The sequence below is a fragment of the Neltuma alba genome, unplaced genomic scaffold (assembly GCF_004799145.2).
Source record: "Neltuma alba isolate B1F8T4 unplaced genomic scaffold, ASM479914v2 tig00010232_pilon, whole genome shotgun sequence".
Lineage (NCBI taxonomy): Eukaryota > Viridiplantae > Streptophyta > Magnoliopsida > Fabales > Fabaceae > Neltuma > Neltuma alba.
The window spans coordinates 20,712-37,327 of record NW_021635164.1 but is presented as its reverse complement, the minus strand read 5'-3'; the positions used below and the strand labels follow the sequence as shown (position 1 = coordinate 37,327).

The 16,616-nt window shown below is 34.9% G+C and overlaps 1 protein-coding gene across 1 annotated transcript; it reads right to left on the bottom strand.

Annotated features, from left to right (window-relative positions):
• Positions 1-3,027: 3,027 nt before the first annotated feature.
• LOC114755163 (uncharacterized) lies at positions 3,028-15,152 on the bottom strand. The gene is made up of 19 exons (XM_028944040.1): positions 15,018-15,152; positions 14,231-14,305; positions 12,950-13,065; positions 11,671-11,785; positions 11,420-11,548; positions 10,503-10,550; positions 10,000-10,121; positions 9,701-9,897; positions 9,292-9,584; positions 8,994-9,143; positions 8,356-8,846; positions 8,091-8,253; positions 6,778-6,853; positions 5,482-5,609; positions 5,071-5,271; positions 4,859-4,996; positions 4,644-4,772; positions 4,060-4,295; positions 3,028-3,529 (listed from the first exon to the last, which is right to left on the bottom strand). The coding sequence occupies exons 1-19, from the start codon at positions 15,150-15,152 to the stop codon at positions 3,373-3,375; spliced, it is 3,099 nt and encodes a 1,032-aa protein (XP_028799873.1). The 3' UTR covers positions 3,028-3,372.
• Between the last annotated feature and the right edge of the window lie 1,464 nt (positions 15,153-16,616).

Here is a 16,616-nt window from a genome sequence, read left to right as displayed (position 1 = left end):
GTCTGATGAATCGGATGAATTTATATGAAGAGAATAGCTCAAAACATCATTGATGATAAGGAAACCAATCGTCGACTGGATGAGGTCACACAAGATTTAAGAAAGAAGATTGAGTTTTTCTGCTTGTTTTAGACGATGTCTGGAATGAGGACCGTGAGAAATGGCTTGAATTGGAAAGCCTATTGAGAGGAGGCAAAAAGGGAAGCATAATCATTGTGACCACACGTAGTGAGAAAGTGGCACAAATAATGGGCACACCTGATGAGCATCTTCACTTAGATGATTTGGATTTTAAAAACTCTTGGGAGCTGTTTTGTAGAATGGCTTTTCGGGAAGGAAAAAAACCTGATAATCAAGAGTGAGTACATATTGAAGTGACATTGTCAGAAAATGTGCTGAAGTTCCACTTGCAATAAGAACCATTGATAGCCTATTGTTCACGGTGAAGTTGGGAGTGAATGGTCATACTTTAGGGATAATGAACTTGCAAATATAAATTCTGAGGACAACAAAATCTTTTCTATTCTTAAACTTATTTATGATCATCTTCCCTCCCATTTAAAAATTTGCTTTGCATTTTGCTCCCTGTTTCAAAAGATTATAAGATTAAGAGAGAAACACTAATTCAGTTGTGGATAGCTGAGGGGTTTATTGAACCCTTGGATAAAAATAGGTTCTTGGAAAATATTGGTAATGAGTACTTTGAGCAGTTATTGTCAAGGTGCTTATTTCAAGATGTTCAGCGAGATGATGCTTCTGGTGAAATAGTGTGGTGTAAGATGCATGATCTCATACATGATCTAGCACACTCAATCACTAAAAATGAGTGTTACCTTGACACAAGTGAAAGGATAGAAAAAGAGAACTTTAGTGATGGGATTCATCATGTGTCAAGTTATTGTGACAGTAATTTGAAGTTTCCACTTGGTAATATCAAGAACAAAGAAAATAAGAACAATTTTGTTGCTACAAGGACAGTGGGAATTTATTCCAAATCACCCTTCATCAAGATTCTTTAATCCAATTTATGGGTCTACAATATCACTTCCAAAACATTTATGTGTATTGGCCCTTAGAAATCAAAAGTTGCAAATTCCAGAAAGTATAGGAGACTTGAAGCATTTAAGGTATCTTGATTTAACTAAGAATCAGGTACTTAAGAAGCTCCCACGAGGAATTACCAAGTTGCATAACTTGCTGACTCTAATACTTAATGACTGTCCATCTTTAATAGAGCTTCCTAGTGATTTGAAGAGATTGGCAAGATTGAGACATCTTGAACTGGATTATTGTCGGAATTTGATATGTATGCCATGTGGTTTGGGGTGTTTGACTAATTTCCAAACACTGAGAACATTGTGGTGGAACGAAGCGAAGTGAGTGGTGGTGGTGTAAGGATAATTGAGCTACGTTATCTGATATGTTTGAGGGGACATTTGGCCATTACAAATTTGATAAGACAATGGAGGAATGTAAAGGAGGTTGAGTCATCAAAGTTTTTGCTTGACAAGACATGTCTTGGAGAATTGACCTTAAGCTGGACGGAATTTCCATGAGGATGAGATAATTTTAGAAGCTTTAGAGCCGCCTCATACAATAAGACTACTGTCGATTTACAGATTTTGCAGCAAACGGTTGTCAGAGTGGATGTGGAATCTCACATTATTACAAGAACTAAACTTCCATAGTTGTTATTTTTTGGCATCACTTCTAGAGTCCATTGGAAATCTCACGTCACTGCAATCTCTAACCCTCTCCTACTGCTTTTCTTTGGCATCACTTCCAGAGTCTATTGGCAGACTCATATCATTGCAAAGGCTAAGCCTCAGCTTCTGCAATTCCTTGGCATCACTTCCTGACTCAGTAAGGAGTTTCACATCATTGCAACGTTTTGATGTCCTCGGTCACTCTGCTTTAAAGCAAAGATGCGGACAGAAATTAGAGGGTGTTGATTGGCCAGGACTTGCTCAAATACCACATGTTAATTGGTGAATAAACAATCCGCTTTCTTATCATCCGTTTCAACAAAATCTGGGTGTTTCCCTTTGACTCCATTCTACTCTTTTTAATCTGTCAGTAGTTGGTTCAGGACCACTCTAAGCTTTATTTCATTGATCGATATTCAGGACACAAATTGCAAGTGCCTGTAGGAACAATTAATATGAGCTCATTCAAGTGTACTCTTTCCATTTCTGACTTGGCATACTCTTTCCAAATACTTCTTCCTTCTCTTGCAGTCCTCAAGTGTTTGTGCGTTCTAGAAAATATGCTGTTGTTGCTGCTGCGACTCCAAATTCTATTTCTTGTGCATTTATGGCATCTTCAAAGTTGTGATTTGAACTCTTTTAAGAATACCTTTACCTACGATTAATTCTGTTTAATGGTTCCTTCCGTTTGGAAATGAATGAATAAAATGTTGAAATAGTGGAGTAGACTATTTATATCTTATGGAACATACCAATCCCGTCAATATTTCGAATTAAGAATTAATTGGGTCAATATATATATATATATATTTTTCGAAAAAGGAAATCGTTCCAGGGTAAAAATAAAACGGCTTTAGAAACGCTATTATAATTTTGGCATCTTCTACTTGATTGAAATTCTATAAATTCACGAACACATAAAATTCATAAATATTAGTATTTGAGATAGAATGCACTCACACACACATCTTGTATGAAGCCATTTCTTAAACCATACTCTAGAAACCTTTTATCCATTCTTTTAACTAATAGCCTCGTGGCAAACATTTATTATTATTTTTGGATATCGTTCTCTTTTAACATCACTTCCAAAGTGACGTTAAAGAAGCAGGACGAAATTACAATTCTTAATATTTATTATTTATTTATTTTTGGGGGCTTTTGAAAGGGTTGAGCTATAGAATTCTTAATATGTTGAATATCCATGATATGATTAAGCTCAGCATCATATTACTTTTCTAAACATGAGTGCATCTCAAAATTTTCTAATTAAAACTTCATTCTAAAAAGAGTTATCTTTACAAAATTCTCACTTTCAAATGGCTAGAGGCAAGAGGGAATAGGAAGGGAGGGGGAAAAAAAAAAAGGCATGTACAACCCACTTGGTTGGGGAGTTGGGGTAAGCTATGCACATAAAACCAGCTCTAAGTAAGAGCAAGGAAGTCAATAGAAGATACGCCTCCTTGCTGAAAGCAAATCATTGAAGAAGAATTATGACTCATCATACAATCTGATTGGTCAAGGCTGCCACAAAAACACCAACCAATCACCGAATCTAACTGAAATGCTTGTTGTCAATTTGAGCTCAAGAAAAAGAAGCTAATGAGGATCTTGCTCCTATGATAACTACAACAATCTGAGTATGACCCATCTTTATGATCAGAAATCAACAACCAGCAGCCTTCAAGAAGTTATCATATGGGCTAGATGCTGGTAATTGAAAGGTCTGGTACTGGTATGCTGCCGCACAAAGCACTTGAGTCGGTGTCGCGCCAGACATGGGGACAATGTTTGGCTCCAGGAATGGATTTCCTGTCTGCAGTTCAAATGGTAAGAAAATAAGATATCCTTGTTTCCATATTTTTGATGAAATTGGATGAATAAGATAGTGTTAAGTTATGATGTGATCATATTTAGATGAAGTCATTAATTAGAATCTCCCTTCTTTTGGCCTCAAATCTTGTTGTTATCAATTAATCATCTTGTGCCAGTTTCCTACACGTCACCTTCATCCAAGTTGCAGCATTAGAACACTATGGAATATGAAATTGTATAAGTGAAACATATATCCGGCAAAGAGATTTTTCTGTCTTAACATTCACTTTTATTTTTGTTCATATTAGGACTGAGAATATGGCATGTGATTATTTGGGAGTTAAACAGGCAAAAGCAAGATTGGATTACATATATTAACCTGCATATGGTAAACCTAAATTCGGGCCAAAGCAAGAGGATAAACAATAACTTGACCCATATTTTCATGTCATAAATGTCAACCGCAATCATATATGCATATAAAACAAGGTAAAAAAGCTTCATTCTACATTTTAAAACTAAAGAAAGGAAGAGTACCATAGGGAGACTTTGCTGAACAGTGGATTGTGAAGGCACCTCCCCCTTGCCCTGGTTGTAATCTTCAGCAGAAATAGTAAATGGATTTCCTTGCACTGGCAGAGGAAACATGAAAGTGGAAATCATCTGCTGCTTTCCCATGAGGAGGGCCTCACAATGCAGAGCCATTTCTTTATAAGGCTTGTCAAATGGAGGTGAAACTGAAACCCTTCCAACTTGATTTGTTGTTTCCATAACCTACATATATTATCATTTTTTAAAAAAATTATATATCACTTTGGTTTGATAATAAAAGTGATATTTATTTCGGTTTGACGAGAAATATTAGGAAGAAATGAATGGGAGTGCGTTCAAGATGCCTCCTTTTATTCACTAATTAAAAGCTACAAAGCTTTTGGCATGTAGGATTATTCTGTCTGCCCTTGTACTTGATACAGAGCACTTACCCTGGCCTAACGTTTTTATTTCAGGAATTATTTTACTTGTCTGTATCTCATGCAAAGTCATCTTCATCAAAACGATACAAGACATGGGTAGAACAGAAGGATGCTATGTGTTTGTATTTTTTGGAACAGAAAAACTTACCGAACCCAAAATGTCATCAACACTAAGCAGAATAGGACTTTCTGAAGGCAGCTGCACAACAGCGCCAGCTGTGCTTTCCAATTCTCGGGATGAGACGTCATCATCAAGTGTAAACAATGGTGCATCAACCTGCAGATTCTCGATGTTTAACATGATGGGCAAATGTTAGATGAAAATAATATTTAGAAAAGAAAGAAAAAATCCGTGCAAGTTACCATATCGGATGATTTATCATCTTTCAATCCAGATTGGTAGATGCCTCCTGGTGATTCGGTGGATAGCTGAGCTCCCATTGGACATGCATTATCAGGTGAAAATTTACGAAGCAGTTTTTCTTTTAAGTTGGATGGTTCCTGTTGCACAAAGAATTCAGAAGTTAGCACCATATACCAACAAATTAGACCATGGTATAGCAACAAGTTGTTACATCTGTTGATTTTTCCACATTCTGCACTATCATGGTAGCAAATGATTCTTTAGACTGGCTCTCAGTCAGTTTTATTGCTGAAAGTGACTTTAAAGCATCTACATCATCCTCCTTTGATCCATAAGGTTTACTCGGATGTCTTATTGTATCCATCACAACTTGCAATTTGTTATCGTCAAAAATTTGTAGAAATGGATCAACCTGAAACAAGCATGAAAAGTTCAGGGACAAAATAATAATTTAACCCCATGGAACACCACTAGAACTGTTTAAAAGTGTATTCAATTGTGTAAAGAAAATATACAATCACTACAATCTACATCACAATCCAAAAGGTTATGAGCGATGTCTGAAAAATTCTGATAATATAAATTATTGAAAAAAGTTGCATCAAAGATGTGATTCGCATACTGTTTCATCTGAAAGTGCCATTTTAGCAATAGGAATGAGAGAGAGCACGTTGTAGGCCTTGGCTATGAAAACAATCATGCATGTTGCCAATGTGAAGAGAGATCTGCGGCGTGAAGGCGGCAGCTGAACTGAAAAAGATAAAAAAATTGTTATTTGAAGTTCAAAATTTGACAGCTTGACAATTCTATGCAACATTAAACCAATTTTTTTTGGGCCAAAAACATTAAACCAATTGGTACAAAGTTTTGGAGGAAGATTCCTGATCACACTTGCGTGCTCATTAGTTGGTATCAAAGTTGGTGATTGATTGCTCCAAAAATGACTACCGATAGAGAGTCCTAGCAGGTGAAGGTTTTAATGGGCAAGGAGGTCAAGTAAATTGTAGGCGTTGAACACTGCAGCATATAGCCGTGAAGACATCACCTCTCCAACGGGGGCCAAATGAAGGAAACTAAAGTGGCATAGGATGCACCAATCAATGTTAAGTAGTATGGGATGGCCAAAAGGGTATATAAGTGAGTTTGTTCTCCCACCAAAGTAACTGGATTTTTGGACAGAGTTCCCCATTTTGCTTAGGTATCCATGAGAATATACAACAATGTTGAATTAGGTTTATCCATCATGCAAAATCAAAATCTCCGTTGTACGATAACATTTTACTTCAATCACAAAATTTGGGTTTTCACCATTGGTTGACCATTAGTTCAAATTTAACACCGAAAAACAAAGGACCGATTTTTGACTCCTCAGTGTTCAGTATTTGCTGTTCAATCATTATTAAATCAAAGGGATGATCATGATTTCTAACAAAATGTTTAAGGCTTTTGAAATTCCAATCATCTTGTGAGCTTCTTCAACAAACTAGTATGATTAGAAAGTCGGAAAATGGAAGAAAGTGACATTAGATAGCCATCATTGAGGAGAAAATAAGTGTTTCTTGCGATAAAGCGAAAAGTAAAAGAATTTCTTGGCAGATATTAGCTCCCCTTCCCAACCTATCTAACTTTACGTTCATATATAATTTCAAAAAGCATGCAACTCAATTTTGCTGAAAGAGTTCCTTTAGGTTAAAGATTTTTGAAATACAAGTTCAAGAAACTTACTGAGAGTTCCTGGTAATGTTTCAGCTAGGAAAATCATTGTCAAGCAGAGCATCACTTCATATGCATTATTTGGTGACGAGAAAAATGGTTAAAAAAAAAATGTAATTTGGCTTCATGAGACATCCAACTATATCATAAACTGCTCTTACTGATTGTCACATTTGATAAACTACATAGGACATAAAGGTTCTACCCTTTTCAGCAAGAGAAATGCTCCTCAAGGTAAACGCCAACTGGAAACTTTGAATCAGAGCCTCATTAGAGGAGTTCTGCGATTCACAGAATTTGCAAGAGATCAGGCGAAACAAAAGTTAACAACGACTTAATAAAATGACAAGTTAAGATTTAAAAAAGATCAACACCCTAAGAAAAATTATGTTATGGCCAAGGAATCAGTAGTAAACCACTTATAATAAAAACCAGTTGCTGGAGATCTTGGATTTCCATTGCAATCACAGTTAGGCGACCTTTAGAGTGGCCTTTTTCTTTTTTTTTTTTTTTTTTTTTTTTTTGGGGACGAAGCAAGTTGAGGTGATCCATCATGATTTTTATGGTTTCAAGTTTGAATACGCTTTGTCTATACTCTTAAGTTAGATTTTGCTTATACCAAGCTGTTTTAGTAGTCTTCAACTTGAAAGAAGATACAAGGAATGGCAAGGGAGACAGCTAAGTTAAATCTGGTCTGAATCTGATAACGATTAGTGGGTTCAAACTCATACCAAGTGTATTCCCTTGGAACTTGACCTATGTCATAACTAAAAATATGCACACAAGGTACTTGGCTAAGTCCCCTACAGTATTATTCTTTGTTAGTCTACAAAAGAGAGATATTTTAAACTAAGTAATGCAAATGTTCAAAAACAATGAGATCCTCAATCATTTATCCAAGGAAAGTGAAAATATAAATTAGAATAAATAGAAGAGACCTCTCTTCAGAAAACTGAGATGATTATGTTATCAAACGAAGTCTACTGCTTTAGATGTATTGTTACTTTAACACAATTCTTATACAGATGCAATGTCCATCTTGGTGATGAACTATCATGCTGAAAATGAATACCAGTATAGCAACAGGGGAAAATGCATTAACTCGTGACCGCAGGTAAAATAAAGAATAAATGAACTACTACTTTCATGTTTATGAGTGAATTCCAGCACAATATATTGCAGGTAGATAAAAGTAACAAACAGTTTTTGTTCAATAATCATGTTAGTATCTTATATTAACAGGAATGACTACAATTCATTAATCAAACTCTAAAAACTGTAGTTCAGAAACATTTTAATTACAACAAATGAATTTATTAATTACAATATAACCATTTACTATGATGATTACTACTATTAGAATTAATATTTTAATAGTATATTTTATTACTAATAATTCTGATTATGAATTTCCTAGTATATTTTATTACTAATAGTTCTGATTATGAATTTCCCATAAGGGGCAAATTAGATGAAAATATGATCTTGATGTATATATATTAATGAAAAACTTATTACCTTGTTCCGAGCAACTAGCAAGACAAGGCTGTAAGTATGGGCAATTGCTTGAAAATTTTCAGGCACATTCTGAGGAGAGAGGGACTGTGCCCAGATTGATGATAGCAAAAGGGCAATCTGGTGACTGCTCAGCCTAAGGGGTAATGCCTGTAACATCGTAGTAATAAGAGAACTGTTTAATATCGGGTGATATTGATTGACAAGATTTATTGCTATTACAGTAGAATGAAAAATTATCACCATTTGCTTATCAGGGCTGTTTGAAGCATTTTCTTCGCCAAATGCAGTTTGGGGCTTCTTTACACTAGCAACTCGACTGTAAGTTGACTTCAATCTGTTCATCATGGAAGGACTACTGATCTTGTCCTTATCTGTTGATTCACTACTAGGCCTTCTTTTACTTTGGGTCCGACTATAAGTTGACTTTAACCTGTTCATAATGGAGTTGTCATTGGTCTTTGCAGCCCCATCAACCGCGGTTCTGTTATGGCTATCTTCTGGAAAAACTGGTTTCTTCCTATCCATTTTCTGAAATAGCGCGGCTGAAGAAGAAAATACAGATACATTTCTGGATAGTGTCCTTGGAACATTAGCATGAGCTGCCTTTACTGGGGAGGGGACAAGAGAAGAAGGTTGAGGACACACTGATGATGGCACAAGAACAACAGAAAATATGCGGTGTGCCCCGACCCTGGTTTCGTGGTCTGGATGTACCATTGCCAGGAGTAACTGATGAAATAATGCCTCAGGAAATGCCTGGAGAGGTGCAGCGTCAAGTTTACAAATAGATAGAAATAGGGAGAGAGAAAAAAGGTTGAAGAAAGGTCACAAAGAAGCAGGAGTAAATTATTCGATTATAGCAAAAAATTAGGAGAAAGCTTAAACGGATTAATGTATTCTTGCCTTGTTCTGGTATTGCAGATTTGGTATTGAAGCTGCTATTTGAGCCGTTCTATAAACTGCAGAAATCAAGGTTCTGGCCATTACGGTGATGTTAGACATATTTTCCAACAATACGGCCATCATATCAAGAACAGGACCTGCATCTCCAATCTGTATAACAGTACAGCCCAGGACCACAAAAAAAGTTATAGAAAATAGACATCCAATGCTCAACTAAATATATAAATGGACACACACATATGCCTCTTCGAATTCTCATGCAATTAAAGTCTTTGAAAAGGGCAGGACATATTGTGACCTTGAGTGATAACTGCGCCAGGCATTCATCTACTGCTTGTCGGTACTTTTGGTTCCATTGGATAACTTCGGCCCCTAGGTTTGAATCGTCAAGAGAGCAATGTATGCTTTTCCGTAGGTGTCTCATCATGTCACTCAGTGCACCAATTATAGCCACAGATTGCTGAACCTTTGTCTGTTTAGCAAGCTGGGTGATAACATCAACAATGTCGAGCTGCATATTAGGGTCCTTTAACACATTCTTGTGATCAAGGTGTTTGACCAAAATGGACAATAGAAAGTGTGTATTCTGCCCTGCAAATTACATTGAATTTAACTATAAACTGTTGCCCCGGGGGGGGGGGGGAGAACTCAACAGGCAAAACTGATCTAGAATCTATCTAATCTTGAGCACTGAAGAAAATAAATACCCAAGTTTTCAATTATTAACTGCATTTCCAGCAACACTGAAAGAGCAAGCCCGTGTTGTGGAGACCAGAGATTAGCACTATCAAAATAGCGGAACAAGGATTCCAAAACACGCCGTACAGTTGTTGCCTCTTTGGCTAACTTCGCCATATTACGCAGGCAAACCCTTGACCAAAACCGAGGGTTTACAACATCTTCCCTGTAGATAATAAAATGAAAAATAAAAAAGAAGTTATAAACAGCCAAATGGGATTAATTAGTAAATCAGAAGATAAACCACCATCATGAGAATGATAATTACACAGGCACATTAACTTGTCCTTTCTCATTCACCACCATTCTCCAAGAAGTAATCCTTGTCATTTGCATATTTTCAGAATCTTTCTCAACGTCGCCATAATTTTCCAACACAACTGAAACAACCTGAGTTAAAAAGAATGAAGCTGTAAAACAGAAGCTGTGTACGGAAGGATAATACATGAATGTGCACTTGAAATAGGTTTCTTTTACTCCAAAACCCACTATGGCAAAAACTGAACGTTCATGTTGAACATGAAAGGAGTGTGATATTTGAAAAAATCAAAATTATATGATTCACTTTTGGCCCAAAAAAAAAAAACTATATGATTCATCTGATCAGGAAAAAAAAAAACAGAATTCTTCTTGCCTTGCTTTGAAAGATATTTCCAATTTGGGGAGAAACTGTCTATTTGAGGATTACTTAAAAATTGCATAATTGTTAATCTAGAAAATTCTAAGCAAATAAGAATAGATAACTTAAAATGCGTAACATATGGTACTTACATTGTCAAATTCAGCTGAAATATGTGAAAATTCACCCATGAACCAAACCTGTGTCAACACATAATTACTGATCAACCAGTTTACTCTACTAAGCTCTCTGAGCGAGAGTCAAATTTGGTTTATAAAAAAGAGAGATTAGCACTTAATTCTATTCATTTATCAATTCATGACTTCATTAATTAAAGGTATAATGTTGAGGAAGCATTTTGGAACAACATGAATAAACCATGCTCAAAACATTTAAGGACTTCTAAACATAGCCTGGTTCAAATTCTCTGAACCCTTCAAATGGATTCTTTTCCTGTTTCAGCGAGAGTTTCAACGAAGTCATACACTGGTTAAGAATCTGCATAATTCCCCTTTTCATTTTTTAATTCATTTAATTTTATATTTTCTGCTTATAATTGCCCTTTTATTTATTATCAGGTCATGTTTATTTTTCTTCAAGTCAAAGATGTTTTCCCCAAAAAATTAGAAAAGCCATTTATGAAGCTTTTTAACAAGCTAGCCATACTGGGCTTCTTCTAAGGTTTAACTATCGAGAAGACATAACATTCCTGTCTTTTCAAGAACAATTACAAGCTCCTAAGGACTTCTTTCTGCACAAATAACGATATTCAATGTAGCTTCGTTTTATTTCAAGCTTAAGGTGTATCAGACATGCTTGTAACTGACACTGTACGTACTATGCTACTCCATATGATTCATGATACTGAGAATAACAAAAACATTTGATAAATGAATTAGAGAAACAGTGCCAGCCACAAGCATGTGCAAAGACTCTAATCATTTTTATTTCAATATTATTACGTAGTTTCTTAATAATAACTTCATTTGTCAAGCATGTCAAAAGATTGCTTAACATTTAAAGAGCACAAAACAGTACACACATATGACAGTGAAAGCATTGGAATTACCATTGACGAAAGAGCCTGTATGCCAGAAGCACGCAAATGTTGTACTTTTTCTTCGTCACCCGCTTCTTGAGCTAGAAGACAAAGTTTGGAAACTAATCCATCTAGATTTAACATATAGGTACCATCTCTCTGCGCAACAAAAGATGCCTCAGCACTTGCTCATAAAAGAACTTACAATATCATCTAATAAACACCAAAACCTAAATAAACGTCGAAATCCAAAACAAACATCTTATAAATATAAACCCCACCTGATTGTTCACAAAGTCAAAGAGAGTTTGGCACCCTAACGTTTGCACTTCATTATGCCGTGCTTGATCAAGAAGAATTTGTATGATGCCAAGCAAGCTACTTGCAAACAATGGCCTGTCATAATAGTATGCTTCTCATAAATTTATATATAGATTTGATATGCATAAAGTTCCTTAGGAAATGAAAGATCAGTTTCTTCTATTTCTTTCAAAAACATTTCTGTTAGGCCCAAAAATTTCAAAAACTTTTTGATGGAAAATTTGGAAAGATTTATGCATATTAGTAATTGATTTTTTTTCTCCTTTATTGGGTTTTCTGTTATAATAAGCTGTTTCCTTTATTATGATTCCTTTTACGTTAAGTTATTAGGCTTCCAACAACTTGATCTAAGTTATCCTCATTTGTGAGACTTAATGATTTGAATATTCAGAATCATTACTATATATTTCTCCCTTATTCTTCTTTCCTTTCTCTCTCAATTTCTCTCTTTCTCCTTCCCCATTCTCACTCTTCCCCTGTCCTACATTTCTTTGGTAAGATATCTGAATGTGTCATGATTTGTCACAAAGTATAATCAGGTTTGTGGTTAAAGCTGTTCCTTTATTACCATATGGACTATTGTGTCATACTAACTAATCCTAGTGCCACAAATATCTGAAATTATAGAATAACTGAGTCGCTTTAATCATCTACAAAGCAGCTCAATCCCAGCATTGGGTGTTTTCCCCTCTTAAGAGAGTGAGTGTAAATAATTATGCAGCCTTCTCCCTACAAGCTACTATAACTAGTAAGCAAAAGCAGAATCATCATTTACAGATATGTTGTCACATGGTATAAGATCTTGTGTGATCATCTTTGTGAATTTATGTGATGCCTTCTGAAGAATATAAACTCCTGCACATTATCATAATACCTTACATATTGTATTAGTTGTAAGCATTCGCAACAGATCAAGCTAAGCAATACAGCTCAGTCAAAGAGTCCACCATAAAGCTCAACAAATCAGAATTTCTACATTAAAGCATAAACACGAGGGAGTTGTATTAAGGCTTTAACAATAGAATTCTGATCCAGATACTACTGGCAATACCATAAATACTGGAGGAAAGAAAAAAGCAACTCCATGAATATTGACCGTCCAATACTTTCAATGGACGCGAAATGTATTGCATACTCACAATAGACGTTAACTCTTTTATGTCCATTGGGAAAATCTTTTAGTGTAAAAGGCCAGCAATTTCGACTTAGTAGAATGAAACAATAAGAACGGTAACTCACATTTGCTCCTTACAAGAAACCAGCAATCTCCTGTAGATACAAATGACAACTTTTACACAATGGATGTTCTCATTTCTCAATTCCTTATAACACCTTTGCTCAAGGTAGGTGGTTATCTGCAATAAATTAAGAAATCATATTTCTATTATTATTTGTAACTAAATCATATATGTTGGAAAATGAGTTATACTTCGGTTTAAAATGTGTAGGAGAAAATGTGAAACAAAAATATGATAAAACATAGAATCACTCCACCATTGAGTAGAGCTCAGGATCCCGGCATGAAGACCCCAGTAAAAAGGTCATCCGACAGAAGTATTTAATGTTCATCCACACCTCTTCCTTCCCATCTGGTTTACTTATACGAGTCTATAGTAAGGGAGAGTCAGCTCCAATTCGGTTACAGACTCAACCACTCTAATTAGTAATCAGCCAAGCCTTTTATTTACTAACAATAACTGCATAGCCTTCTTATTAAATCTAACACGTAACCAATTATTGCAACTGCGAGACTAGATTCCACACCATAAGAACTACTACCTTCCGGTCCTTAATATAAGACCCTGTTTGACTGTTATTTTGGTCCTAATATAAGACCCCAATCCACTTTGTCTCTCATATTTATGCATTTTTTCCTAAGGTAGTCCTTTTAATAATTATAGTTTTAGCCAATATAGTTGATTAGTAAGGATATTTTAGGAAAGACAACACCTATTTATTACAAATAACTAATTTAACTTCTTTCCTTAATTTCCTCAAATTAGTCAATTGGGTCTTATAATTAGGACCGGAGATAATATTAATTTACAATCTCAATGATGAGCACCACATGCTCATCACTGTAATATAACCTAAATCATGAAAATTTGATATAGATAGTTTAGATATAAAAAAAGTTTCAATGATAAATTTGTTTTTTTAAAGAAGTGTTAATTATTAGATTATCTTTATTTTAAATTTTGTACCTATTAAAATAAAAAATTCATTAAAAATATTAGAAAAAATAAATTCAATCTGTACCATCCAAAATCGATCTGGATGATCCAAATCAAGATGAGCACACTATGCTCATCATTACGACGAGCAAGGAATGCGCTCCCACTATTGACATTAAATTTCCACAATAACTAAATATTATGGCATGACATTAACACCCCGAGTTTAGAATAAATATTTTTCAATTAATTTTTAGGGGATCAGTTTTCACTTGAACCACCAATCTTTGATTTCTAATTCCGTAATTTCTACCTTATTGAAGAATCCAATTGAAAAGTCGTGTACCTTCGGAACACGGAGAGGATTTCTGGAGGCATATTCACATAGCTTGCCAATCATTCGATCATTCGGTTCTTCTTCCTGCAGGTATAAATTGATAGTTCTTGACAATAAAACTTAGCCACAAAAAATTTAAACACTCAGGTTTTTCTAAATGCAATCAAATGACGATATAAGCCAAATATAACGATTAAAAAGTCATTAAAAAGCGCCCAACATTACTCTTTTTCAACCCAGGTGACCTGAAAGAAGAATGAAAAACTTCTTTTTCCCGCAATTTCAGTGGGCATCTATAAAGAACGGTCCCATTCATCAAAGAACAGAAAAAGGGGACCCGCCCAAAAAAAATATAAATAAGTGCCTTCAACTTTAAAACTCATCAATTCGCCCCCAACCTTTTACCAGTATTTAAAACCACGTATTCTTTTCGTGCCCAGAAATTTCACTTTACATTATTTTCCTGCTCACAAACCATCTCGACATTATTCTGAAAGCAGATAAGCGCAATTAAAACATTCAGAAAAACCTTGGACAGAAACAAAATGCCCACAACCGTATGTCCCAAAATTCTTAAGTGTCCAAGGATGACAACGTAACAAGGCAACGTCCATCCTTTCAGAAGCTGTGAAGGTTTGAAGGTGTACAGGCACCAGAACCAAAAACAAAAGATAAAAAAGAAAAGGGAGGAAGAAGAAGAAGAAAGCGTGTTGCCAATCCTTCCCAGATGATTAAGAATAATAACATTATTTCTTCACGAAGGAGGCACTTGTAGAAAAGTAAAAGACAAAATGACCTGAGAGCGAGGGAATATATCGGCAAGCAACTTCTTATAACGCTTAATAGGGTGTCTTGATCTCTCGCGCAAAGCAGGGCAGAAGAAGCATAAGCTTCCGCACACAGGCCAAATATTCCGAGAGATCACACTCATCTTAACTACCTAAAAAAATACACTCCGGATCTCCAATCCGCGACGCATTCAATAACCCGTAAGGGTTTTCCTTCTCCCAGATTCAACCAAAGAAAGTAAGAAAATTAGGGAGAAGGAGTTGAAATCTGGGGAGAAGGAAACCCCAAATGAGTTAAAAGGGCAAGCAAAATTGGATTGCCTCGGATTCGTGATACACCCGGAGAGAGAAAAAAAAAATGTGAAGAGGAATGAAGAATGCCCCGAGAGCACCGGATCTCCGAGGTTCTCCACCGGAGAAAATATGTGAAAATAAGAGAAAACCTTTGCTTTTTTTTATTGTGGGCAATCCCTGATTCTGTGTTTTCAACCTTGCGTATCCTCCTCCGTTTCTGCGGAGCCTATTTATACTCTTCGCTCGAGAGTCGGAGCCTTCAGACAGTTCAGATTTTTGGGAGGATGACTGAGCGCGGACTTGTGGGGCCCAGCGTTTACCCCTGAACTTTTCTTTTTCTAGGTTGTAAAAATTAAAACATTAAAACTCATATAATATCTATCTTTTTTTTTTTTGCCAAAATATCAGATCCTTTGAACTAAAAGTATTTTTTTTTCAAAAAATGAAATCTACCGCGTTTTTTTTTGAATTATTATGGTATGCCTTTTTTATTTCTTTTTATAATATTTTTATGTACTTTTTCTTTTCCAATCCTTGGATCAAGAACAGGGTGCCTTATTCACAAATATCTAAAAAGCAAATAATTTTGTAAGTAGTTATAGTTTTTTATAATTTTTAATTTGGTATTTGTGTAATTTTTTCTCTTAACTAAATACTTTCATTTTGCTTTGTTAACATCATTAACTTTTACATAAAAACTAATGATACTAAAAGATCAAAGTTATAAAGGTCAACAGTGCAAACAGAATAAAATTAAATTATTGAATTAGAAAATTACGGTAACAAATTAAAAATTGAGACAAAATATAGATACATGCAAAATGATCATGTCATCAAATATAGTTTTATGGATAGTTTGTTACAATAAAAATGTAACAGCAAGAATAGAATCTTCCGAATTTAACCGCACTTATAATTTTAGGTGGTTAATGTTTGCTTCTTTAAAGAATAATAAAAAAATACTTTAATTGGAGTTTACTTATAGAAATTTTATAATTAAATTTTGATTACTCGTATAAATTTTAAGTTGGTCTCTTATAAATAAATCGAGAGTCGGTATAACACAATAAATTAATTATTTTTCCTTCTCTAAGTTAACAAGCTTCCTAAATTATCTCTAAAGCAGTTCTTAATATAAAACATAATTAACTAATTTAAATAGATCAATGTCAATTAAATTAGTTAATATGATTTTTTTTTCTAAAGTACCCTAAATATCTTTCTTAATTTCTTCCCTCATTCTCCTATTTGATTATTGTTGGAAAATATTAATAGGATTAATTTGAAAAAAAATTGATAAATATATGAAATAG

Bases quoted from the DNA above. Each gene is read 5' to 3' on its own strand.
- LOC114755163 (XM_028944040.1), bottom strand. From the start codon at position 15,152: ATGAGTGTGATCTCTCGGAATATTTGGCCTGTGTGCGGAAGCTTATGC. The intron at 9,585-9,700 runs GTATTTATTTTC...TGTAATTTGCAG, and splicing joins GTTAATAATTGAAAACTTGG to GGCAGAATACACACTTTCTA. The intron at 4,773-4,858 runs GTAACTTGCACG...GAGAATCTGCAG, and splicing joins ATGATAAATCATCCGATATG to GTTGATGCACCATTGTTTAC.